General features: G+C 42.9%; 1 protein-coding gene across 5 annotated transcripts in view; it reads left to right on the forward strand.

The window, feature by feature from the left end:
• The first annotated feature begins 1883 nt into the window (after positions 1–1883).
• LOC138966259 (phospholipid phosphatase 3-like) overlaps positions 1884–27114 on the forward strand; it is a 41728-nt gene continuing 16497 nt past the window's right edge. For 2 of the 5 annotated variants that reach the window (XR_011455653.1, XM_070338400.1), the window contains exons 1-2: positions 1884–2300; positions 25584–26329. Coding sequence is in view for 2 of the 5 variants with exons in the window: in XM_070338400.1 (XP_070194501.1) it covers positions 26254–26329 (76 nt within the window). In the remaining 3 variants the exon portion in view is untranslated. The remainder of the gene's footprint in view (positions 2301–25583; positions 26330–27114) is intronic. The other 3 variants (XM_070338401.1, XM_070338402.1, XM_070338403.1) reach the window with 3 other exon arrangements.

The raw sequence follows: 27114 nt of genomic DNA on the forward strand, positions 1-27114 counted from the left end.
TTTTTTTTTAATTGCGTAAAGAAACTGTCCTATGCTTTCACAAAAAATCCAATCTTGACTTTAATATAAAAAGCAGGAAAAAAGAACAGAAAAAAAGATCAATAAAGACGGATGCTCCCCAATAACAAAAAAACAAAAAAACAAAAAAAAAGAGAGGCAAAAAAGAAAGGGTTGAAGCTGCCTGCATGCAACTGAGATAAAAAAAAATTAAAAAAAGGAGAAAAACAGTTCAACATGATCATTTATTTTTCTCCCTAACATTCAGGTCAACAAAGTCATTGTCATAGCTAGGCAGTTATTTGATTCCAAGACAATCATCACAGGTTTGAACCGACCCTTTCGTTTAACCATTCAAAAAACAACAGCAATAACGCTGTTAGTACTAATGCGCTCAACGTTCGCCCTTTTGAACTCGCGATGAGACTTGTTTCTTCTGGTCGCCAAGCTTACCGTTAACAAACGCATGTACAAGTTGGGATTCCCCCAATTTTCGCGACCTTGACCGAATACTCTCGAAGTCAGCACTACGGCGTTCGTGCATAGGGAACAGTTAGAAAGTTAACTTCGGGAGTTCCCACTTTCAAAATAGGCCTCTACTTCCAGTGTTTCTGACTTCCAGTTCATGCATACGGGCCCAGAAGTTGTCAAAAAGAAGGTCACAGTGTTCACGTATTATCGAGACACCGACACATTTGCACTAAAATCCATTCTAGGGGAGCTTTACCATTATTTTTTTTACCGGAGGGATTGAATTCATTTCACTGAACAGATTTAACTACAAAATACATTTGAACGAGCGGTATTTTGCTTTCTGTGTCTGCTTTTCGAAGTGAATCGAGGCGAGCACATTCAGTAGGCCCAGAGAAGGATACGCGACGTAAGTCTCAGCGCCTTGTCGTTCGTGGGGTCATGCTCTTGACACATCGGCGACTACGATGTATACAAACCAGAATTATGAAACATGGACTGAAGCGCGAAGGAAAGATTCCAGAAAATATTGAGCATCCCTACACCCTTCTCGGATGGTTGGACTTGATAAAAATCTGACATACGTTGCGCTGACGTATGGAAGGGTTTGCTACGTGAACACGTACCTAATCACCACACGCAGCGCGACCCTCATGTGAGATACGTGTCCTGGTAGGTGACGTAGCTGATAGGTGACGCAGTTTCTAAACCTCCTTATTTGATGCAGGTAGGTACACAGATAAAATCGTTTAGAATTAGAAACATCTACCTCATCAATTAATGTGGGACTGTGTGTGTGTGTGCCGGTTTTTGTGTGCGTGTGTGTGTGTACATGCGCGTGAGTGTGTGTCATTTGTGTGTGCGTGTGCCAATGTGTTTGTGTGCGTGCGTGCGTGCGTGCGTGCGTGCGTGGAGGCATGCAGTTTACTTTAAGCTGGTCGAGTCGAGTCACCAGGTTACAGCTTGCGGCGGCAACAACGAAAGGAATTTTTTTTTTATTCAAGGTAAATATCAAAAAAACATTGTGCGCGCACACAACAGACACTCCAAGAGCCAACATCAGAGCCCCCCCCCCCCCCTTCCTCACTCTACTCACCTCCCTCTTCCGTCCCTTTCTCATTATTTCCGGTGAGAGTACTTAACCTAATAGCGCCGTCAATAGACGTACGCAAGTATACAAACATACGTACGCTCCCCCACGGAGTGGAAGGAAAGTTGTAACAACACCGCGTATGGTGAAGTTTGGGTTGAAGACAGAATTTAGTGAAGGTGGGGGTGAAGATAAGAGACTGAAAGAGAGAGAGAGAGAGAGAGAGAGAGAGAGAGCGGAGGGAGAGAATTGGAGACAAACAGTGGGGGGTTTGATAGTATCAGCGTAGCTATAGAATATCTTTGATTCTATCTACTTACCAGTGAATGGCTGGCTGGCGCGCTACAGTGTTTGTTGGCGTCGTGTTGTGCCGTCTGTCAGGGGCCTATTGTATGTCAGGGGGCTAGATCTCTCTACTCCCCTGCTGGCAAGGAGAGCACACCGCGGATCCGTTTACAAGCGACAACAAACGTCGTAAAACAGCAAAGGAAAATTCACTTAGACTGGTGCGCAGAGAGTCAGTGGAGGAGTAGAGTGTGGAGTCTAATATAAGACTGGAGTGACGCAGGCACCGCGATACAACATGGAGAGGGCACGAGACAAATATCAACAACGCTGGACACTTCTCTTCCTGCCCTCTTTGTGAATGGATGCCAGAGGTGCGTCACTTGTCCAGGTAGATTCTTCTCATCATATCCCCCTTCTAACTCGAGACAGGATGTGCTAAACGATAGGCATACACGTGAGTGTTCTGTTCACCACGGTGAGCTTAGTTTACATCCAGTTGTATTTGAGACAGGTGTGTGTACCGTTGTTGCATGGCTCCAGTTCTATAGTACAAAAATCACACACCGCGAGTTGCTGGTCACTACTTGCACAGCGAGTCAGCCAGTGGTCAGCGTAATCCAATCAACTGAGGATGCGCGGTTGTACTCTAAACTACTCAAGTGTTACACTTTTTGTGACCAGGTTTGAACACAGTGGGAAATATCACATACTTCTACCAGCAAAACAAAAACACACGGTAAAAACAAGTGTTCAACTAAACATTAGCATTTAGCCTACCATGTGTGCAACTTTGCTGGCAGAATTATGTACCATGGACACTGTGTTCAAAACTTGTTACAAGAAGCGTGTTCAAAAGTGGAACACGTGACCGGCGTCAGTTTAGAGCGTGCCGAGGACACAAAACGCAACAACGATTCATTAGCAGTCAGCCGCCAGCACATACATATTCGCGGCAGTAGTTAGTGCTATACCGTCCGCGGAACGGATACTGACTTAGAACTGAGTTAGAAATAAAGGGACGTCAGCTCTGCAATAATATAAACGACATGACTTCAAAGTGATAAGCGTCATAGCGTCTAAATGGATCCCCACTAAGAAGTTGTGAGCGATATACCGTCACAACGGATACTGACTTCCAAATCAACATTTAGTTAGCATATCGTGACAACTGACATTCACTCACTTATAAATTGTTGACTTTTTTCGGTGCAGACACTTCGTGGCCACACCGTCGATAAAAGAAAAATCACTATTATGATTAGTTAGTGTTCAATAGCTAAACAATGACATTTATGTTGGCGGTACTGAGTGAAACACAGCACTGTGCAATACTTTTATATACGAATATAAAGTTGGCCAAAAAATTATTGCAACAAATTTGAAACCCAAATTAAAGCATTAATTCCTGTGTCATTTAATTAAAACTGCATATGCCAGTTAAGACCGTTCACTTAACCTTCAAGATCACCTTTTGGATTAAATATTTCTTTTACAGGGATCACGTGACCGCCGCTCAAGTAAGGGTACCCTCAAAATCGACCAGACAAAAACGGAAGAGCCGAACAACAAAAAGTCCCGTTTTTGCCCGCTCTTGCGATCGACACCTGCATCAGTAGGAATAGCATAGCACGCGAAATACGCAAGGTAGCAAAACAAAACAATCAATTCAGGGTAGATAATTGGTTTGACTTTCTTCTCGTATGTCAAAGTTGCAAAGTTTTGTCTATTGTGATTTCTTGTCAATTTTTCATTCAGCTCTTCCGTTTTTGTCTGGTCGATTTTGAGGGTACCCTTACTTGAGCGGCGGTCACGTGATCCCTGTAAAAGAAATATTTAATCCAAAAGGTGATCCTGGAGGTTAAGTGAACGGTCTTAACTGGCATATACAGTTTTAATGAAATGACACGGGGATTAATGCTTTAAATTGGGTTTGAAATTTGTTGCAATAATTTTTTGGCCAAGTTTATTTGCTTTATGGTAATTTTTTTTTTTTTTAAGTTTAAAAAAAAAATTCACTTTCGTTCTTGTGTGCTACACTGGCAGAATAAATATAGGGTACATGATTAAGTTCAACATACTTGCCCTATAATCACTTTTACAGATGTGGTAGGATTGTGTTCCCGATGTGAGTGTCAGATTTCTTTCCACAACAAATCCACTACGACGTGAAAACTTTACTGAGGTACAAGTTCAGAGAATATTATAGAGCCGTACGCAAAGTTTGTGTGGCAGTATAAAACGCGCAAAGGCCACATGAAGTTATAGGTGGATGGATCAGTTTACGATGAGAGAAAATGACACATAAAGCTGAATAACTGGATCAACTTCCAGTGAGAGGAAAGACCACATAAAAGGACAGGTGGATAATCAGTTTACAGTGGGAGAGGCCACATGCAGTATGACCGTAACTTATTGAGAATTTTGCAAGTTGTATATATATATATATACTACTAGATGATTACCCGCTTCGCCGGGAAGAAGTAGAGCCGAATACCCGGCCGTCGCCGGGGACCCGGCTTTGCCGGGTGTACGCCGGCATCGCCGGCGCACGAAGGAAGGGAGATCTAAAAATAGTAACGTGCAGTGACCTTCTAAATATAAACGTACAAACGGGAATATCGATTGACGCCAGCGCACGAAGGAAGGAAGATCTAAAAATAGTAACGTGCAGTGAAAAACGAAAATCGGTTCAGCGCTGCGCGCTGAGAGCACGTGTTGAAATATCTCATCGATCAGGTTGTGTCCGGGGTCTCTGTCAATAAGCCCACCAAATTTGAAGCAGATCCATCGAGAACTTTGGCCGTGCATGGCGATCAATCAAACACACACACACACACACACACACACAGACACAAGTCGTATATATATAGATGTTCATAACATACAAAGTCCCGGCTAAAGTCACAGGTGGATAATTTATCAGTTTACAGTGGGAGGAAAGACCACATAAAGATACAGGAGTCAAAGGTCGGTCTAAGGGCGCACAAGCTTAGGGTGCCTGTGGTGTCTGTCTCTGCTATCGTGTGTGCAATCTCACCTGGGTATCATCACAGAACTTATATTAGACAGAAGGGACAAGCGCCTCTTCGGTATGTTCCGGCAATTTCCGTAAGCGTTTGGGGCGCCATTTTGAAACTGCTGCGAAGAAGCATGGCGAGTACCAGTACTGGCAGTAGGCTTACTGTAAACAAAACGAAACGCGGAGCGTCAGTGTTACTGTTGTGTTGTGTGTGTGTGTGTGTGTGTGTGTGTGTGTGTGTATGTGAGCCTCTGTGTGTGTGCGTGCGTGCATGCGTGCGTATGTAAATGTGTGTGTGTGTGTCTGTAAGAAAGAGAGATAGAGACTGAAAGACTGAGAGAGAGAGAGAGGGAGAGAGAGTGTGAGTGTGTGTGTATGTTTGTGTGTGTATGAGTGTGTATGTGTGTTTGTTTGTAAAGGTGTGTATGTCCGTCTGTCTATGTGCGTATGAGTGTGTGTTTTGCTGGTGTATGAGATTTGTGTGAGTCACTGTGTGTGTGTGTGGGTGCGTGTGTGTGTGTGAGCCCGGCTGTGCCGTGCGTGCGTGCGTGCGTGCATGCGTGCGTATGTAAATGTGTGTGTGTGTGTGTGTGTGTGTGTGTGTGTGTGTGTGTGTGTGTGTGTGTGTTTGTAAGAGAATTTTCCAGCGATGGGACAATAAAGTAATGAATAAAATGAAAAAATCTAATAGATCCCTTGACTTTTGGGGTAGCGCGACTCTGTTGCTGCTAGCTTTCCACTGGGAGGAAGCGACCCGAATTTCCCAGCGATGGAACAATAAAGTAATAAAACAAAAATGAATTTTATTTTAAATAAATTCTTGACTTTGGGGTAGCGCGACTCTGTTGCTGCTAGCTTTCCACTGGGAGGAAGCGACCCGAATTTCCCAGCGATGGGACAATAAAGTAATGAAAAAAAAAAATCTAAAAACTTGACATTAGAGATGCCAAGAAAGTATCGGGCTTATTTACGTGATTTGTAACAAATTTTACAAATAGCGGGGCGCGCTCCGTGATTTGTAAAATGTTTTACATTTTTACAAATCACGGGTTAACAGCAGTTCTGGTCCGCTGTGCTTGTACCATATGACCCGGGTGACTGAGGATATCACTGATAAAAGGGCTCTTCTTTACTGCTGATCACAATTCGTTTATTTTGTAACCGTATTTTCTCAACAACAAAATCTTCTTTTTTTAATTCTAAAAACAATTCTAGATGAGGAAAGCTCAACTCAAATTACATCCAAGATGCAGTGTAAGCACTCAAAACGGGAATGGCGATACCCTTGCTCATTCAAATAATGAAACTGATTTATTGGCAAAGTCCAAATATTCAACAGCGGCACCCGACAACGCAAGCAGTGTTAATAAAACAACTGACCATAACGGATGTTTCATGGAGTGTTCACATCCTGAATGCAGTTGCAGCGTATATTAGGAACAAGCTTTACAGAATGAAACTGAACGCAGTGCATTTTTGTCGAGGTTAAACCCTGCGACCAAGACAGCGCCGATGAATTATCTTGGTCTTATCACGAACCAAACTAATTTGCATAAAACGGGTTTTCTTGATTTGTGAGCTTGTTTTCAAATCCAACACAAAATATGTATGTATTTTTAAGATTTAGGAGATCATAATTAGGGGAAGGGCTCCTAATATGGACCACTGGCTTGTTTTCTTGTGAAGAAGTTTTATTTTGTGTTTGGTAGTCCTTCTCTCTTCGGTTAACCGTTAGGCCAAATTAGAGTGAATTAGCTTTGATAGACATTCAGCAAAAATTAAATACAGAAAATATCACAAATGGTCCATATTAGGAGCCTTGGCGCCCAATATGGACCAGTAAAAAGGCCTTCACGAATCACTGTAAAAAGCCCCCTATACTTCAAATAACATGATACAACTTAGTGTGCAAGTCAGACTATATGTTTTAGATTTATCTGTTTCGGGTTGATGAGAGAATTATTTGAATCACACCAGGAAACGTAGGAAGCTTAACAAAAACAGAGTGAAAATAAGTGAAATTATCAACTACCACATATTTGATATATTTTTTTTAAATCTCGAGGGCTAGTTATAGGTTATTTTCAGCAATCGTCTGTATCTATTAATGAAAATAACCTTTAGCTTTTATTTCTTCTATTTGTTGCAGGTGGTCCATATTAGGCAACACACACGTACTTTGAGATTTTCCTTTTATTCTTGTTTGCAGTAGAAACTCGGGTCAAGACTGCTAAAATGTAACAAATACGGTCTTAGCTGTCATATATATAGCAATATTTGTGTGATAACAGCTTTCGCTATGGACAGAAACGAGCCCGTTTTAGGCGGCAAATTTAGAGTGAACTCGTCCAAAAGTGAGAAAAAAAAGAAAAAGCCTTGCGGTTTTGAGGTTTGTGTTTCTGCAACAGTTTTGACATATACAAGTTATCCAGCGAGGGTGAATACAGCGAATGACATTGTTTTGAGCGTTCTATAACGCCCTTAATTGTTCAGAACAGGAGGTGGTCCATATTAGGAGCCGGTCCATATTAGGAGCCCTTCCCCTATGTGTGTGTGGGTGTGCGCGCGCGCACGTGTGTGTGTGTGTGTGTGTGCGTGTGTGTGTGTGTGTGTGCAGGGCTCCCCAAAGTGCGCGTCCCTGCGTCTTATACGCACCAGAAGCCGAAAACACCTACTAGAAATTTGTGGAGGGGGTCCCGGGACGCACCAAACCTAACAAGTCGCGTAAGGCGAAAATACAATATTTAGTCAAGTAGCTGTCGAACTCACAGAATGAAACTGAACGCAATGCCATTTTTCAGCAAGACCGTATACTCGTAGCATCGTCAGTCCACCGCTCATGGCAAAGGCAGTGAAATTGACAAGAAGAGCGGGGTAGTAGTTGCGCTAAGAAGGATAGCACGCTTTTCTGTACCTCTCTTTGTTTTAACTTTCTGAGCGTGTTTTTAATCCAAACATATCATATCTATATGTTTTTGGAATCAGGAACCGACAAGGAATAAGATTGATTTGGACAATTTAATTTTGATAATAATTTTTATATATTTAATTTTCAGAGCTTGTTTTTAATCGGAATATAACATATTTATATGTTTTTGGAATCAGCAAATGATGGAGAATAAGATAAACGTAAATTTGGATCGTTTTATAAATTTTTATTTTTTTTTACAATTTTCAGATTTTTAATGACCAAAGTCATTAATTAATTTTTAAGCCACCAAGCTGAAATGCAATACCGAAGTCCGGGCTTCGTCGAAGATTACTTGACCAAAATTTCAACCAATTTGGTTGAAAAATGAGGACGTGACAGTGCCGCCTCAACTTTCACGAAAAGCCGGATATGACGTCATCAAAGACATTTATCAAAAAAATGAAAAAAACGTTCGGGGATTTCATACCCAGGAACTCTCATGTCAAATTTCATAAAGATCGGTCCAGTAGTTTAGTCTGAATCGCTCTACACACACACACAGACACACACACACACGCACACACGCACACACGCACATACACCACGACCCTCGTTTCGATTCCCCCTCGATGTTAAAATATTTAGTCAAAACTTGACTAAATATAAAAAGAGCGGACGCACTAAATATCCTAAATGACCTACTTGGCAGCTCTTCTGCTTCTCCCTTGCCCAACAACATTGACCCTACCAAACTCCCACAAGCTTTCTCTGAGTATTTCCACAACAAGATCCAAGCCATCCGTGACAAACTAGACAACATACCATATCAAAGCTCTGACACTCCTCCTGCTTTTACAGGAACTCCTTACTCACATTTCAAGCCTCTGACTCTCCCTGAACTGGAAAAAGTCATCAAAGAAACCACCTTAAAAACGTGTGACCTTGACCCTCTTCCTACACAACTCTACTCTGACTTGTCTACCTGAACTTCTTCCTTCTGTCCTTTAAATCGTCAACAACTCTTACGTTAAATGTTGTTTCGCATGACAGACATGTGACATGTTGCTCCAAGTAGGTGTTTATTTGCTGCATATCATGTCATTTATGAACGTTTCCTGAGATAATCAACCGGTTTGTTGACAATTTTCATCGACCCGGGCATGCCATCGGTATTTTAACTCGTGATATGTGTGCTTTCGTGTGTCTCTGCACGTGCTGAGCTGACCCCTCGTCCTTCGCCCTTCTTGCCTTCTTATGCCACAGGCGCATGGAAAAACATTTAAAAACCTCTCTCGCGTCTCTTGGGTCTTGAGCCTTGAGATAGTTGTACACACGTCAGGAATCTCGCTGTTGACTTGTCTATAACTATTAGAACTTCTAGAACCATAAGAAGAATCAGCGAATCATTTCAACGACTCTGACTAAACCCTCATCCTTAAACCCGATGTCTAAATCAACAAGGGACACAAGGGATAGGGCTGCGGTGTCGCCTATAACCGAGAAAGAAGGCAAACGGCAGTGTTTTGACCTTGACGACCGTTACACGCAGGCGTTCGACGACACAACGATCATCGGGTCCAACAATCCCCTGCACAGCACCGTCATCGAGACGTCATCGCCAGGCTGCAGCACCATGGACACAGGGGCAGTGAAGGAAGGACTCCGTGAAGCTCTTTCTGACCCTGCGATCATACAACTGCTCACCGAGGCTGTTGTGGCCCCCTAATGGCACAGATAACAAGAAATTCCTCCGAGGTAGGAAAAACACCCCCGTCAGAGAACTCAGAACTTTATTACATGCGGAGAGAGAGAGAGAGAGAGAGAGACAGAGACAGAGACAGAGACAGAGAGACAGAGAGACAGAGAGACAGTCAGAAATCAGAAGTCAGAAGTCTGAAGTCTGAAGTCTGAAGTCTGAAGTCAGAAGTCAGAAGTCTGAAGTCTGAAGTCAGAAGTCAGAAGTCAGAAGTCAGAAGTCAGAAATCAGAAGTCTGAAGTCTGAAGTCTGAAGTCAGAAGTCAGAAGTCAGAAGTCAGAAGTCAGAAGTCTGAAGTCTGAAGTCTGAAGTCAGAAGTCAGAAGTCAGAAGTCTGAAGTCTGAAGTCTGAAGTCTGAAGTCTGAAGTCTGAAGTCAGAAGTCTGAAGTCTGAAGTCTGAAGTCAGAAGTCAGAATGTTTATTCGCGTAAACACAGGGTCCATTGCGAAAGGGTACGTCGAGGTAGGAAAAACACCCCCGTTGGTCAAAGGGAAATAACCATTCTCACTGCCACCAACTGAGAAGGTTATTTCCCTTTGACCATTAATATGTCACTCTTAAGCTTAATCCACCAATAACTCCCTAACCGTGTGTTTGACTGGTCCCAATTTTTGTAAGGACCGTCTCAGGAATGTATAGAACCTGTTCACCAAGTTTGCTGACGATCGGTCCGTTCATTCTTGAGATCTATATGCGAACACAAACAAACAAACAAACAAACAAACAAACACATCGAGTGAAACCTATACACACCCCTATACCGGGGGTGTAAAGACCCTGCGTGAGACTGTTGCCCAGAAGGACAGGGAGATCGGCGACCTTCACGCCAGGGTAGACTCTAGAAGGAATTCCGTGAGGATCAGTGGCATAAAAGTGAAGGAAAACGAATCTACCGATGACATCGTAAAGAAACTCAGCGCCGAAATAGGAGTGAAGGTGACGGACGAGATGATCGACCGGTCCCATCGGGTCGGTAGGCCCGACCAGCAAGAGCGAGCGATCCTGGTCAAGTTTACGTCTTATCGTCATAAGAGATCGCTGATGGCAGCACGCAGGCTGTTAAAGAAGAAGACCGCAACGAGCCTTGGCTTCTCCCCTTCACGTCCCCGTTCGGCGGCAGAGGCTGTGTCAGGGCCAGCTGGTGGAATCTTCATTAATGACGACCTGACCCGGCAACGCGCCAGACTGGCCGCCAGAGCCCGCCGCCTGAAGGGGGAAAAGCGGATCCAGGACACTTGGGTCTGGGATGGGGACATTTTCGTCGAAAAAAATGATTCCGTCTCAAGAATTACCACAGAGTTAGAGCTGGACAAGCTGCAGTAATGGAACATCGTAGTGGTATGTCTGTTGTCCTGTACATCATGTGCCTGTGGGAATCCCCCTCGTGTGACACCCGAATAGTTAACCCTCGCAGAAATCGTGGGATTCTACCACGCCCCAAATTCATGCACTGTGTCGGACACTCGAACTTGTGTGAGACAGCATCAATAAGGACGCTCACCTCAGTGAAAGAACGTGAATGTTCACTTCAACCCTGGCCAAATACCACACGTGTGTGTGTGTGTGTGTGTGTGTGTGTGTGTGTGTGTGTGTGTCTGTGCCTGTGTCTGCTTGGTTGTGTATGCTTGTGTCTATGCAATGACGTGCTTTAGGATACTTAACATGTTTTGCATACCCGTGCAACATTCTCGCATTCAATACCTACCTGCTGGCCCTTGTCTTTTTGCATCTGTGCTAGTTGTTCTGACTCGGTATCGCTCAACTCAAGTAATAGTAGCGAAAGAAACAATCTTGTTATAATTGATTTGCATGACGTTTGAACTGTGAAACGCCTTCCTGTTTTGTCTTGTTTTTGTTGCCGATGTTTTTTGTTGTTTTTTCGCAGCCAAACAACAGAGGCAGACCTTGTCCAAATAGTTTTTCTTGGAAAGACCCGCATGATACATCATTCTTCTTTGTATATTGCCCGCATTATGCTTTATAGAATGCAGAACCCCTCTGTTAAAGTGTGTGTGTGTGTGTGTGTGTGTGTGTTTGTGTGTGTGTGCGGCTGTGTGATTGTGTGGCTAAGACTGTAGGCAACAGTGTGAACTGTGTGTGTGAACTGTGTGTACCGACCATGCGCCGGAGAACAGTACGTAGGTGACCATATTATTGCTAGTAGTGCTTGTGCCTGCGCGCGAGTGGACGCGCTCGAGTCGATGTGTGTATGTATCCCGACATACCCTATCGTTATTGTTAACATGCTAAATCAGCTCCGGACGATGCATTCCCCTGATTTTATACAGTACATATAAGATCATTACCACTCCACTGGGAGGAAGCGACCCGAGTTTTTAAGCGATGGGACAATAAAGTAATGAAAAAGAAAAAAGAAAAAAAAGCTGGGGTAAATGCATGACGAGAAGGACTGCACCTTTAAATATTGCATTCGTATTATGGAAAGTGATACAACGTCATTGCACACAAGTCGATTCGACATCCCACATTGAAATAAATGACAGTTTCTGAGCTCAGGTGGTCCTAGATTGCAGCATTTTGCTTCCTTAAAATTTGTTTCTCTCTTTCCTCTCAATCTCCCTCCCTCTCTTATGGTGCGCAATTTTGGACGGAGACAAGCTCCATAACAATATCAGTCTGGAGCAACAAAAGCAATCTTACTATTTTATTCAAGATTGCAACGTTAACACAAACCAACATTCTTATGATTTCTCAAATCTACAACAGACCTACATGTCAGATTTCGCGCAATATTTTCCCTTCAGCCAATGAAGACACAGCTTGTTGTCTCGGTTTGATTATAAGGGGAAGTAAGTCATTCGTAACTTCCGTTCGGTTCAGAACTACGGTGGATTTTGTGTGTCAAAATCCGTGCCGTTTTGCAAAATGACAGCAGTAGCAACGTCTATTTGGTATAAATCTGTCAGTGTCCGATAGTTTATTGTCTGCTTGATTTTATCATAGCCGTTGTTTTGCTTTGCTAAGCTGTGTATGGCAGGAATGCGAAGTTTGCCGACGAGGTCGAGAGAATCAGTATCATACCTTGTATAACTATAAACCATAAGAAAAGACCCCGGCCGTCCATCACAAGTGACAGCCAAGACATAGGCCACGCCCACCTCGTGACGAGTGCCTGTGCTAAGTACTACAAGTTTACAAGTTGTCATAAGAAAAGACGACTGTCCATCACAAGTGACATCCAAGACATAGGCCCCGCCCACCTCGTGACGAGTGCCTGTGCTTTTTTCCATGACTCGGTTTTTTCAGAACAAAATAATGTATGACGTCCTCTTTTTTTTGAAACATGGTGTCATTGTATTACGTCACACCATTCTCTTGGTGGCACAATCAAATCATCGTGAGTTGTTTAGCCTTTTCTTACCTCAAAACTTTGTTTATAATCAAACACGTGTTTTTGAGATTCTTTCTTTCTTTCTTTATTTGGTGTTTAACGTCGTTTTCAACCACGAAGGTTATATCGCGACGAGGGAAAGGGGGGAGATGGGATAGGGGAAAGGGGGGAGATGGGATAGAGCCACTTGTTAAGTGTTTCTTGTTCACAAAAGCACTAATCAAAAAATTGCTCCAGGGGCTTGCAACGTAGTACAATATATGACCTTACTGGGAGAATGCAAGTTTCCAGTACAAAGGACTAAACATTTCTTACATACTGCTTGACTAAAATCTTTACAAACATTGACTATATTCTATACAAGAACCACTTAACAAGGGTAAAAGGAGAAACAGAATCCGTTAGTCGCCTCTTACGACATGCGGGGTGCAGAGAAATAATGATGTGGAAAAGAAGACTTTTGGTAAGTGAAATAAAGGTGATGGATCCAGTCAGGTAGAAATAAGACAACAAGAAAAGAATTGGAAAACTGCAGGGAATAGTAGGGAGAGTTTTCTTGGAAGGAAATATAGGCGAAAGGACTGGTAAGGCAGAAATAAGACAAAAGAAGAGAAGTAAAGGGGTGGGGTAGCTCTGTTTAAACGCTCCCGCCGCGTGAAGGCGACCCCATGGGAGCTGTTTTTGAGATGGAGAGTCAGCTTCATGGGAATCGATTTTTGACTTTTTTGGTGTATATGCGTTTAGTAAGAAACTTGTAAATCATTTTGTTTGATCAGAACGGTTGTTCGGTACCATTACCACTCGTGTTGTAACCTCTATAAATAACAAAATCAAGGAAAAAATATATATATCCCATGACCTCCCTTCTTTGTCTCTGTAAATGTACTCTAGGTATATTTCTTGTACTTCCTTACACCAGTTAACAGTTTCGGCGTTTACATGTGTAGCCAAGTGGCGTACCCCGTCTCACTGTGTGTGATTATCTCCTGCCCGACCCAGTTGCCTCCCCTGTCTATAGCTATTCCCTGTGTGTGTGTGTGCTAGTCACATTGGGTTTACCTTTAAAAAATGCCCTTTGTGCTAAATCCCCAACTTGAAATGATGAGAAGCAGCAGCGTAACCTCTAACCATCAGTGCCTAAGGAGTGACTAAATAATACCTGGTTGTCTTTGTGCATTGTACTTTATTGTGTGTTTACTATCGTAGGGTAGACCCCGACCGGATGCATTTCTAATCTCTTATCTCAGATTTAGGTGGTCGTTATGTAATGTGCCGCTCGTTTGGACTCGGCGTTTTGTCAAGTGGGTGTCATTTCTTTTGACAGGGTACATCATAGAAGATGCCAGGTGGCTTGGAGGTTTTAGTCTCTTACCCCCCCCCCCCCCCCCCTTCTGTGTATCAGCTTTGACACTGCTTGTAATCTAATGAGCCTTATCCGCTGTGCGTAATATTTCCGGTGCGTGACACCGACACGGCTTCATGCCTCGGTAACGATCCCTTTCATTGGGCAGGCATTTTAAGTAGAACGCCCCCCGTTGTCTGACACCAGGTAGCCTCCCCATTGGCTTATCGCCACAGGGGATCGGAAGTGACCTGTCTTTAAAAGAGCGAACATTTAGAGTAGAGCAGAGACTGCATCCACGTCTAAATTAGCCCCAGTAAGTAAAAGCAGTGAACCAGGACAGAAGTCAGTGAAGCAAAACTCAGACGAGACAAACACAAAACATGTCTCTACAGTGAGCAAACATAACGATTCAAAAATCGAACATCATGTTCCTATGCACAAGACAGTTGTCCCACTTGAACCCAGTTCTGACATCGAAATAAGGTCGAGCTCTTCAGAGGAAAACACCATCCATGAGATGGAGATAACTCTGAGGGAAAACAAAAGAAAACGTTCGCTTAATAACGATGAAATTCAAAAAGCAAAGAATGTCGTTCAAAATGGGAACCAGGCAGCAAACCTGACCAAACCACAACAAAACATAGAATCCGAAAAAAACTTCACTTCTGAAAATAGAAACAAAACAGGAAAGGGGGCAAGGCGGTCTCTTTTCAAAGAGAGGCAACCTACTCCCGAGTACGTACAATACCCAGTTATTATTGAAGACACTAAAGAAGGAGTGGCCACCTTTAGAGGGCTAGGCCTCCGGCGCTTCCGTACCCTGAACTCAACCATTGGTGACGTCATCTCTCTTTGGCCTTTAGCAGGGGAGAGGTGGCTGATCGGATGCTCCAGTGGCAGACAACAGCAGAAACTGTTACATTTAACCAACATAGCCGGTGTTTCCATCAGATCGTTTATTCCTGAACCCATCACAGAGGGAGTCATAAAAAAGGTCCCCCTTCAACATTCTGATGAGGAACTACTCACCATGAAAATCACAGTTCAAATCCAAACAGAATCCGGATGTCCAGCCCAAAAAGGTCGAGAGACAGTCAAACGTTTTTACAGGTTAAAAAACAAGGACAAAGAACTGTCCGAAGCAGTAAAAGTCACCTTCAAAACGGCAGTCTTGCCACGTATTATGTCTCTCCAGGGAGAGGAATACTCAGTAGAGCCCTATGCCTGCCCTGTCCGCCGCTGCAGTCATTGCAACCGGTTTGGCCACGGGGCGGCTCAATGCAAAGCACCCACCCCCACATGTACCCAGTGCGGGACCAAAGGTCATGGCCGTGATGGCTGTGTGCGGGACCGTCACTGCGTGAATTGTGGGGGTGATCACACAGCAGCATACCTCGGCTGTGCGGAGTATAAGGTAAGGCTCAGAGCGAACAGGATTCGTGCAGCCTCCTATATTCCGTATACCGAGGCTATGCAAAGAGCAAAAGAAGAAATAAACAACGAAAACGCGAAAAGACTACAGAGAGTAGCACCCCCCCCCCCCCCCCAGTCCCCACGAGAACAAAAAGACAGTTTCTGGAGAGCGGATGCTCCCCAAAAGACCTCAACCCCCCAAACTGGATACGCTAATGCCGTTCGCCACGGCCGTTACAACAAAGATAAACACCCCCCCTCACCCCTGGTGAAAAGCTCAGTCAAAACAAACCATAAGGAGGCGGACAATGGCACTCACCGCACTGCAAAGAGTCCACTAAACAAGGGAAGAGACAAGCCATTTAACCAAGAAGAATTTGTCGCCTCAGTGGCCGATCAAATTTACAGTATAGTAATGAAAAAGATCGAAACCGACCTGGAACAAAAACAGCGAGACATTAAACTTTCGCAGGAAAGGGAACTGACAGCAGAAGTCCTCAAAAAAGTCGATAGTCACAGAGACTCTGTGTTCATAACAACCCAAAAACCAGAAGAAAAAGACCTGAGAGGCTACCTGGAGCTCTGCCTCACCTCTATGGTGACTGCTAGGCAGAAGCAGAGCCCCGAGGCTCTCATCAACTTATTAACGGATACCTACTGTTTTGTGACAAAAAATAAAGTGTCAGTCCCTAAACCAGACACCTGTCTCATGGCCCTCAGCGCTCTCGCGGGGAGCAGAGATCTGTCGTCTGAGGAAATTCTCACAATTAAAAAATCACTGTAAGTCCCTTGTAATTCTGGACTCCCTAAATGGGGGGCAAAATAAAATAAAGCCAGCATAAATACATGATCGTCATTTGTCAACGGTATTAACTTAAACAAAGGGGACACACAGCTCGCAGGGAGCGAAGGGCATTGCCCCACCTCGCGGGCGTGTGTGTGCTTTTTTTTTTTTTTTTTTTTTTTTTTCCTGATGGTTTTAAACTCCTGTTTCCGGATTATACAATAAACATAAAAACATGATTATATAAACGAGAGGATAGCTGTTTCCTCTCTTCGCAAAATGTACTTCAAACTTAACCCGCTTTGCAACCCTGTATGATTATATGGACAAATATAACCTTATGCCAATTCAATTCTTTAACCCGGACGATAAACACGGCCTCGACCATGTCTCGTTCTTCACAAAAGTAATCTACAACTCTGACATATCCTGTTGTTTTTAAAACTAAAACGCTATTGTACCTCTTCCTATAAATGGTTGTTGGCGCTCGGGTAACAGGGAGCGAAGGGCAGTGCCCCACCTAGTGATCGAGTGCCACAACCCAGACTTTTCCCTTAATGTACATAGTAAATGAAATGATGTGTCCAAATAATACTAGAAGATCAGTATTACGTGTTTGCGCATGTTCTTTATATTATTCTCACAATGTAGTCACTTTTAAACCTCTTGACGGGTGGTCCTGATTTTTATCTTTTTTTAACGAAACTAAAATTGAATTAAAATCCATGTTTTTAATGGCCCTTCCCCTAGGAAGTCAACGCATATAAAAGAAAAATTATTAATATTCCTCTTACAAGGATCTTAACGTATATTTCTTATTACCCCACCCCCCTCCCTTACTCATGGAGAGCGGGGTCGGGGTCCTATCACGGTCGGGCTTGCTTGGTCTTGCCCTTTTCTTTCTCTCCTTTTTATTTTTATTTTTTTTATTTTTTTTTTTAAAGCGTATCATCAACTCACGTCCCTAAAAGGAAAATTTCCTGTGAGGACGTAAAGGACCCCTAGATTCAGTAGAGCAGAAAACGCGATTTGTGACACTGCGAGCTGGGTGCTCCATGTGTGTTGTCGGTAGCCGTGAACGTGTCGAAGCTCTGCTCTGATTTGTCGTGAAACGGTCTAGTGTAGTTTGGCGCGAAGTTAGTAAGCGGTCGACTTGTGGTTTTCATTCCGAGACCTGTCTCTTTCAGTCTTTGTGTTTCGCGACTAGGCGTCAGCAGCAGAGTTTGTGTTTCTTTCAAGTGTGCTCACTGAGGAGAATCTGTAAGTAACTAAATGCTTTATTCATTCCTGTTGCTTCATTTTTATGTTTCATTTGATGCTATGATGTTTGCATATGTACATTTTGACGCTGATTTGGTCCCGGGCGATGTCCGACCGGTCTCGCGTCAGAGTTGATGACGCCATTTTGATCTAGCGGAGAGATGTGTTTTCTAGATCAGTTTCTAATTACTTTTATGATTTGGCGCTGAAATTGAGCGTTAATAACTTCTAATATTTGATGACCAGTTGTTCTAAAGCTGTTTTAGAGTCTTGTAAATTAAAGACTCGTAAGAATCAAGTAAGGCAGACTCGTTCTCATACGTTTCGTTTTCGCTGAGAAAAAGCCTGTCTCGCAATATTTTATGTCGAGAAGACCCATGTGTATCGTTGCGATCTTTTTCCCATTTTCATCACATATTATTTCTGGAGATCAGTAAAGTCTGAGTAGTAGTCGGTTAAAAGCCCAAAGTTAAGCCCTCAGTGCCATTGGCCCGTAAAGCTACCTATTTACGATTTAGGCGCAGAAACCCCTACAATTGATGAACGGGAAATATGGTTGACACATATATTTTGGGTAATGAACTCGATGAGAAAGCCTGTCTCACCATATTTTAAGTCGAGTAGACCTATGTTAGATCTCCTTTTTGTACAAGGACAGTTTTATAACGATGAAGTCCGGTAAGGTAAGTCGAACCTTTCTCAGATTTCGGTTTTCGATGAGAAGGGATTTGAATACTTTGCTGGACGGAATTCCGCTTCGTAGCCAGTTTGTTGAGGAACAAAGAAGTTCTCAGTTTTCGCTTCGCTGAGGATCGCTCTTTGTTTCCAGTACTGTAACTGTAACTTTGTAGGCGAAGTGTACAAAATGACATGCTTTATGAAGTTTTGTGATGCGTTACGTTTCATATGTTTGATCATGTTGCTGCATTTCAAGCCGTATGTCGTTGACGGTTAATTGGCTGATGTAAGAGTAGTGTCCGCCATTTTTGACCGGCGTCCCCCGTGTAATGATGTCAGAGCGCCCCCATTCCCCTAGGTCCGCCCCTAATACACAGGTACATGGCTTACCTTCCCTGTCTTTTGTCTGGCTTTGTGTGAGCCAGTCATGTTATGTATTCTGTCCTGTGTCACTCTACTCACATGCATTTTCATACTCTGATATTTTGCTAGTCTTCATTTGTATTACCCTTTTACCTGTACATAATCTTATGAGTTTTGATTATCATTCCTTTGATGAATTCAGGCATGAGAATGATAGAGATCTTCTGAGTTAAGATCTCAGACAATAGGAAGACATTGTCTACAGGATGCACAATTTTGACTGTTAATTCTCATGTTGCACTTTAAAGGCACTTGCCTGCAGAAGAACTTTGCGACTGATAGAACTGAACATTGTGTGCAGTCGCGCTTGCACTTAAAATGTGTTTGCCTACAGAAGAGCTTTGCGACGGATAAAAACTGAACATTTTGTGCAGTCGCATAGATGCAAAACAGACTTTTAATCTAAAGCGATATGATTTAGTCGCGTTTTCCTGTAAAGTAATAGACTGTTGTCTAACGCTTCATTTTGAAGCATGAGAGCTTGCGCTTACCCCATGCCTGAATTATCTTTCTTATTCTTGTCGTTATTATTCAACTCGATGAAGAAGTGTCTTCATGGCGATGAACATGCTTAATAATAACAATTATTTTGCAGTTGCGGTTCATGCAGTTGGTTAATTTATGTAAAGCATTTTCCTATGCAAGGCTTAGGCCTAAGGGAAGATGTTGGTTACTTCCCTTGACATTAGCTGTTGTGGAGTTGTTTAACTCACTGTGGATTCTCTTTCAGAGAATGCTGTGTCTGCAGGATTTTGGCTGTATTGTTACTTGTCTATATTTGTCATGATTATTTTGACAAAGGATACATTCATTGATTTATGCTTTGTATTATGTCATGTGTGACTTAGAAGGCATGTTATTTATACTTGTATTTTCTTTTCTTTTTAGTGCCTTCTTCTTTACACTGCTTTCTGGTTTGCACCAGAAATACATATATTGTTTTTGGGTCATTTATATACACATTTATATACACATAGTTTATATTTCTGGTTTGCTACCAGAATAAGAATAATCCTTTTTTTACTGCTTTCTGGTTTGCACCAGAAATACATATATTGTTTCTGATTCTGGTACTGGTAGATACCAGAACTCATAGTTCCTATTTTTGGCTACTAGAATAATTCATAATTGCTATTTCTGGTTTTATGTAAGCATTGCTATTTCTTGTATTAGAGTTCTGTTTATTGTTTCTATTTTATAACTTATAGCATTGTTTCTAGTTGCAACCAAATTTAGCTAAACTGTTTTGGAGTATTTATGATTTAGATAAGCTAACTGAGTGGTTATTTTTAGTTACAATTCCTTCAATAAAAGATAAGTTAAAGCAACCTCTGTCTTCGGTGTCTTAATTGTATGCTCCTCTGCCTGTGCTATATATCCTTGTCATTCCACCCGACATTCCCACACATGGAACGAAGAAGGAAAGCGGAAGAGGTACAAACATACTCGCAAAAAACGATCTGCGCACGCGTTCAAATCAAAGGGGGAAAAAGGATAATCGCGTGTTTGTGTGCCCGATGTAATCCTTAGAACCTTTACACTCTTTATTCGAACACTCAAAAGCAACTTCAGGGCTGGAAGACTACAAAATGGCACTTTCTGCCGACTGAATCTACGCTTTCTCGAATCAACCGGAACAGGAAGAAGAAGAAAAAACTTTCGAAAAAACGATCTGCGGATGCGCATTTTCACAAAAACAGGAAACCGGAACAGGAAGAAGGAGCAAAAGTGCTCGTAGAAAAAGATGTGCGCATGTGCGAATCTAAAATGGCCGCGGAACTGTTAATCGGTGTATTGTTCTCTTGTTACATCTATGATGTAACTATTGCACTCTTATAACACATAAAATAGTGGATAAATAAGGGTGCACGAAATACATCATTGGAGACATCCAGATTTGCCTTCGTCAAAAGTTCGTGAGTTCCAATCTTCGCGAGTTTGTTGAAGTGGTGACGTCACATCCCGTCACAGTCACCACTTTCCAATTTCGGTCCAGATCTACGCGAAGTTCTTCGTGCGCGTTCGTCTGTTTTTCGAAACAGTGATGACGAGTAGTGTAATATATGACGAGTCTTTTTTATCGGAATATTCCAGACATCTGAATATGCTGGGTACACACGCAACACTGACAATTTTTTTTCGATTTTTAGATTCATTCCTGTAAAATCTCCCAACTCTAAAACAAATAGGCCTAGTGGAAACAAGTGTCTTGTGCAAGAGAGATCAAGGGAGATAATTGGCAGGATATGTCGCCCGTCGACTCAAGTTCTGAGTTTTGTGTGGGTATCCGTGTTCAAGCACTAGGCCTCCAAAATGAACAGTTTGCAGATGCACAGTCCACAGAAGCGTCGTAAAGATATTAAACTTTAACACTGCGCACATAAAACATATTTTTAACATTATGAAAAGGACTAAAAGTACTCGCGAAGATTGCTGATTGAGGTTCGTCAAACACGCCTTTTTCACCACGCAGATCCCGGTCTTCGGCAAGCAGTGGTGGGCGCGAAAAAACAAGCGCATGCGCATTGAGGCACAAAGTTAAAAATAGAGAGGAAATCCCCACCACTGACGAATGTTCGTCTGACGAAGGTTGAATCTGGATGTCCCTATTGCTGGCTCTACTTTCTGTCGTCCTTGACATTCCAAAATGCACATGTACCTGTCGACCGGATTGCAAGGGGTTACCACGCTTTTGGGAACTCACGGTGGAGACACGTTACGCCGAAGAAACGTACCCAGACGGTTGTTACACCCGATTTTGTACCCAGGACATCGACGTGGCGTGTGGGTATGCTCACTTAAATTAGATTATCTCAGGCATTTCGTCAAACTTGACATCAAGCTAAACCGAGCAACAAAAGAAACGCGAATTTTCTCCAGAAAAACGTTAATCACAATTTTAAAATGTCATTTCTCATAAACGTAACATTGAAACGAATCAAAATTACGGTGGTATGTTCCTCGCACACTGTTCTTGGCTATGGCATAGTCTTTTGCTGCCACGGGCAAAGGGAGCCTCTGCAGATGGTCAGTACGGTGTATTATCCCCATGGACGTTGATGACGGCCTGGCAGCGGCGCCTCATGGAGTGAATAAGTCGGTTGATGGCGTCTCTCGGGATATTGCACCAGGCATTGATAAGGGCCTGACGCAGTTCCGCGGCAGTTCTTGGTCCTGGGCGTAACTGGTTGACCTTTCTTTGAAGTTGGTCCCAGAAATGTTCAATAGGATTCAAATCTGGGCTGAGGGCGGGCCAGGCCATGATGTCGATGTTATTGTGCTGCAGGAAGGCCAGGGTGACCCTGGCTGTGTGCGGGCGAACGTTGTCTTGCTGCAGAACACAGTTTCTGCGCGCCTGGGAAAAGGGCACAACATGAGGCTGTAGGATGTGGTCAATATAACGCTGTGTTGTGATGCCGTTTCCCCGACCAGGACCAAGATTGTTGAAAAACACAGGTCCCCGGGATTGGTTGAGGCCGATTCCAACCCAGACCATGACGTTTGGTCCACCCTGGCCATTGTGTTCCATGACGCAGTCACCAGTATAGCGTTCACCTCTTCTTCGCCACACTCTGACACGCCCATCAACATGACTAATGCAGAAACGGCTCTCATCGGTGAACAGAATGTTTCGCCATTGTCTCCAGTTCCAGTTGATGTGATCCTGGGCCCACTGCTGGCGCGCCATGCGATGTCTCTGAGTGAGGACTGGTAGCGGGACGGCAGTTTTGGAGGTCTCGCTCAGCAAGTCTTCGGCGGATTGTCTGTCCACTGATATGATAGGTCTCTGGTGGTTACCGACGGTGTTCCTGGCTGTTTCATTGGCTGTATGGAATCGGTTTCTCAAATGATGACGCAGGATCTGGCGATCTTGTCTCTGTGTGGTAACGCGAGGTCTTCCACTTCGTTGTGCATCAGCAGTGCTTCCAATGTTGACAAAACGTTGCTGAAGGCGATATACTGTTGACAGATGCACATTGAAAGCGACTGCTACCGCTTCTGGGTCATCACCAGCCGATAATCGACCCACTGCCCTCTCGCGTTGTTCTGGTGTTAATCTTGGCATCTTGACTCTGTCAAAAGTTAGACTGGCAGTAAGCGTGCCATCGTCTCTTTTTATTACTTTCTTTATTTGGTGTTTAACGTCGTTTTCAACCGTTCAAGGTTATATCGCGACGGTTTTTATTACTAATGCATCAGTGAACACATCTCACACATGAGGTTTCCCCTACTCCGCTTGCACGTGCTGTAAGCGCGCATCATATGTTTCACGTGGAAACTGCTTGTCCCGTGCGTTGAGACAGCAGCAATGGGAAAATATTCACACAACAGCTTTCTTACACATGACTGCATAGTGCATCTATATCCCGAAAATTGTCACTCTCAGATTATCATTAACTCGCGTTTCTTTTGTTGCTCGGTATATATACGTATAAACTACTAAATGCCTCTGCTACTTGATAGTATCATTTTAACCGATATAGATCTAGTTTTCTAGGCGAGAAAATCGAAAATACCGCATCTTTCACTCGTGTATTTAGTGCATTGACCTGTTCATCGGAAAACACGAAATGTAGGCTACTTAAGACCAAAAATATGTACTGAAACAAAAAAGAAATCACAACAATCTATCAGAGTAAATTTTATGTTTCTTATCAAAAGGAAAGGGGGTTAAAATGAAGAATATTTGTGTGTCATGGCCCCGAAAAAATATGTTTCGCTGTTGTTACGCGCCCCAGTCACATCGCTTTTAATTCTGACATCTTTAGTCATATATATCTGTGAAAAATGACAGGCAGTCACAACCAGTTGTACCCAGAACTTTCTCTCTATCTCTCTGTTTATTTTTCACGGGTTCGGAGTTGTTTTATGCAAATAAGCTTGCTGATTGAGCAATGATTTTCGTTTTTAATTGGAGCCTTACGAGCGTTTTGTATTTTTGTTTTGTGGAAATGACTGTTTCTACTCGTCCCATGTGCAACTAAGTTGCTGATTGAGCAATGATTTTCCTTTTTAATTGGAGCATTACGAGCGTTTTGTGTGTATTATTTTGTTCTGTTTGGGAGAAATGTCTGTTTATACTCTCCAACTAGGTCCCTGAGGTCCTCATCCCAGCTGCTCCTCACAGTCCCTAGAGCTAAACTAAAATCAGCTGGACAAAGATCATTCAGATATCAAGTCCCTACACTCTGGAACTCACTTCCCCTAGCGGTCCGCCAGTCTCCTTCACTACCATCATTTAAGATTAAACTGAAGACTCACCTGTACAAATCTGCCTTTTACTAAAATGAACAAAGTAATTAGGACATTGAAGCTGTGGATGTGTGCATGTGACTTGTGAGTGAATGTGCTGAATGATAAGTTTGCTTGTTGACTAGTTGTTAGTTGTTTAATTTGTTGCCCCACAGTCTATGTTACATCTTCGTTCTGTTTTAGATCTGTACGCTTTTATGTGAGTTCTGTTTTATTGTCAGACTTTTTATGTGTAACTATGTGTCTATTACTTATCTCACGTGTTTTGTTTTGGTTTTTTTCATCTTTTTAAAAACAATTTTTCTAGATTATTTTACATAACTTTGTTGTCGTTAGTTTCATGGCTGACGAACAGATGTTACTTACGTTCACATGCAGCTATCGAAGCACGTTCAGCAAACCAAATTATAAGACATACACGTAAGATATCTGGTGCTCTTCTGTCATCTGCTCTTCATACTTCATTATTTTGCACGTAAAGCAAACCCTAAATATTACATAAACGAAAAGTAACAGCTGTTCCGAAGTTCGTCAGCCATGAAACTAATGGCAACAAAGAAGGGAAGTAAGCCTTGAAGGGTTTACGGGAGTTGTCTGCCCCATTATCGAAAGCTACTTCCGGTTATAACCATCAGAAAACAATAAATTGTGCGTTCTCACGATCATTGAGGTCTGCACTCTGTTAAAAACTTTGTTATTATCATTCTCTTCAAGACTCTCTGTCTAATAAGTCGAGCTAAAATGGGCTACGTTCAGCCTGTGTACATTTCCTTCTGTGATGTGACTATTGGATGACGTCATCGAACCATCGTTGCCTAAGCTAACTTTGAATGCAAGCTCGCGCCATCTTGTTAGCGTAGGTTCCTAAATGTGCTTTGTTCAGGCTATACTCATGTGAAGTTACAGCGTGGCGGTACACACGCCCTTATCAGTACATCATCGACTACGATTGTTCTCTGGACAAGCTGTTTAATGCAATTTGCGATTATTTCTAGCTCTTCTGCGGTGCAGTAGGCCCTATAGACGATGAAGGTGTCCAAGATCTCAGGAGATGCGTGTGTAACCACTAGGTATTCAGTCAAATCCGTGTAAGAGGCTTTCAACTGACGGGGACAACCAAGCCACCATTATGCACCGACTTGACATAGATCAACAGACGTGCCTTTAGAATAAGGTATGTGCAGAGGTGCCTCATCTGAACAGACAACTAAAGCTTGATGTTTCCGTCACACTTTGTCTTTTATATCTTCATGGGATATACAGGTTACAACACTCGTGATTTTTTATATGGCTTGTATTTCAGCCATATAAAAAAAAACACTCGTGTTGTAACCTCTATATATAACAAAATCAAGGAAAATATATATAATCAGCTGCAGCACTAACTTAATTGCATTTTTATTTAAGCTAACAAATTAAAAAAAAGTGGGGTTTCGTAATATTTCCACTAGCAGAGACCCAAATGAATCTAAGAGAGACAGAAAGACATAGAGAGACAGAGAGAGAGACTGACAGAGACATAGGCAGAGCTTTTTTTGTGAAGGGACAAAACCACCGGCAGAGAAATCATCGTGAAATATGTGACCTTGTGTGTAAAGACGTGACACATTGTGGTTGAACACTGCAACCAGGAAGGACGTCGCCTAGTGTGTAAAGACGTGATACATTGTGGTTGAACACTGCAACCAGGAAGGACGTCGCCTAGTGTGTAAAGACGTGACACATTGTGGTTGAACACTGCAACCAGGAAGGACGTCGCCTAGTGTGTAAAGACGTGACACATTGTGGTTGAACACTGCAACCAGGAAGGACGTCGCCTAGTGTGTAAAGACGTGACACATTGTGGTTGAACACTGCAACCAGGAAGGACGTCGCCTAGTCTGTAAAGACGTGACACATTGTAGTTGAACACTGCAACCAGGAAGGACGTCGCCTAGTGTGTAAAGACGTGATACATTGTGGTTGAACACTGCAACCAGGAAGGACGTCGCCTAGTGTGTAAAGACGTGATACATTGTGGTTGAACACTGCAACCAGGAAGGACGTCGCCTAGTCTGTAAAGACGTGACACATTGTGGTTGAACACTGCAACCAGCAAGGACGTCGCCTAATGTGTAGAGACGAGTAACAGTTCTGTACTTTCCTGGTAAAAGTGTCCAATTGCGTTAGTCGATAAATCTGTAGACTGTCAGCGGCTGAAGGACTACGGGACGATGATTGAGATCAACGACAGACGGATGTGCCCTCCATCACGCCACCAGCTGCTCCAGGCACTCGTTGCTGTATTGTGTGAGTATCCTTCAGTCAGGCCGACACGTCTCCCTTTCTTTGCACCACTCTTTTTTATCTGCAATTCACCCTTGCTTTGAACAATGACAAGCATACATCTTCAAAATAGTCAATCTTATCAGTAATGATCAGACGTGTGTGTAAGTGCCTACCTAGAGTTCGTTGCATGACAGACAGATCACCATCATCAGCAGCAGCAGCTGCCGTCAGCAACGTCATTGTCAAATGATCTGTTCAAGGTATCCTATAAACTATTGAAGCCCCAAACAAAAAAATCGCATAATCCTTTATAAAAAAAAAAAGGTTACATTAACCTGGATAGAACCGTCGACAAAACTAAGGATGTCTACGTGGTCGGACTTTGACACGTCACAAACACAGTATACGTCATCATCTTTATCATCATCGTCAGTCAGTATTATCATCATGATTATTATAATCATCATCAAGAACCATAACAACAACAACAACAACCACAACAGTTGAAATCAGGTGTGAAACGCACATGAAATACGTTGCTGAATGAGTTATCCTGCTGGGGCTTCAGTTTCAGGCAGAGCAAAAATCTTTGCTGTGCGTGAACTTGCAGTTATCCTTCCCATATACATGTTACAGTTCAGGGCCCATATTCAGAAAGGCTCCGACAGGGGTTTTGTATACATGTACGAGAAACAGAAAACTCCCTTATCGTGGAATTCATGAATCACCGATAGCGCCGTTCGTAGGCACTGTCCTACGATAAAGTTAGAGGTGCCTATCCCTACCAATAAGCACTGTTGTCGGTA

The sequence above is a fragment of the Littorina saxatilis genome, linkage group LG5 (assembly GCF_037325665.1).
Source record: "Littorina saxatilis isolate snail1 linkage group LG5, US_GU_Lsax_2.0, whole genome shotgun sequence".
Lineage (NCBI taxonomy): Eukaryota > Metazoa > Mollusca > Gastropoda > Littorinimorpha > Littorinidae > Littorina > Littorina saxatilis.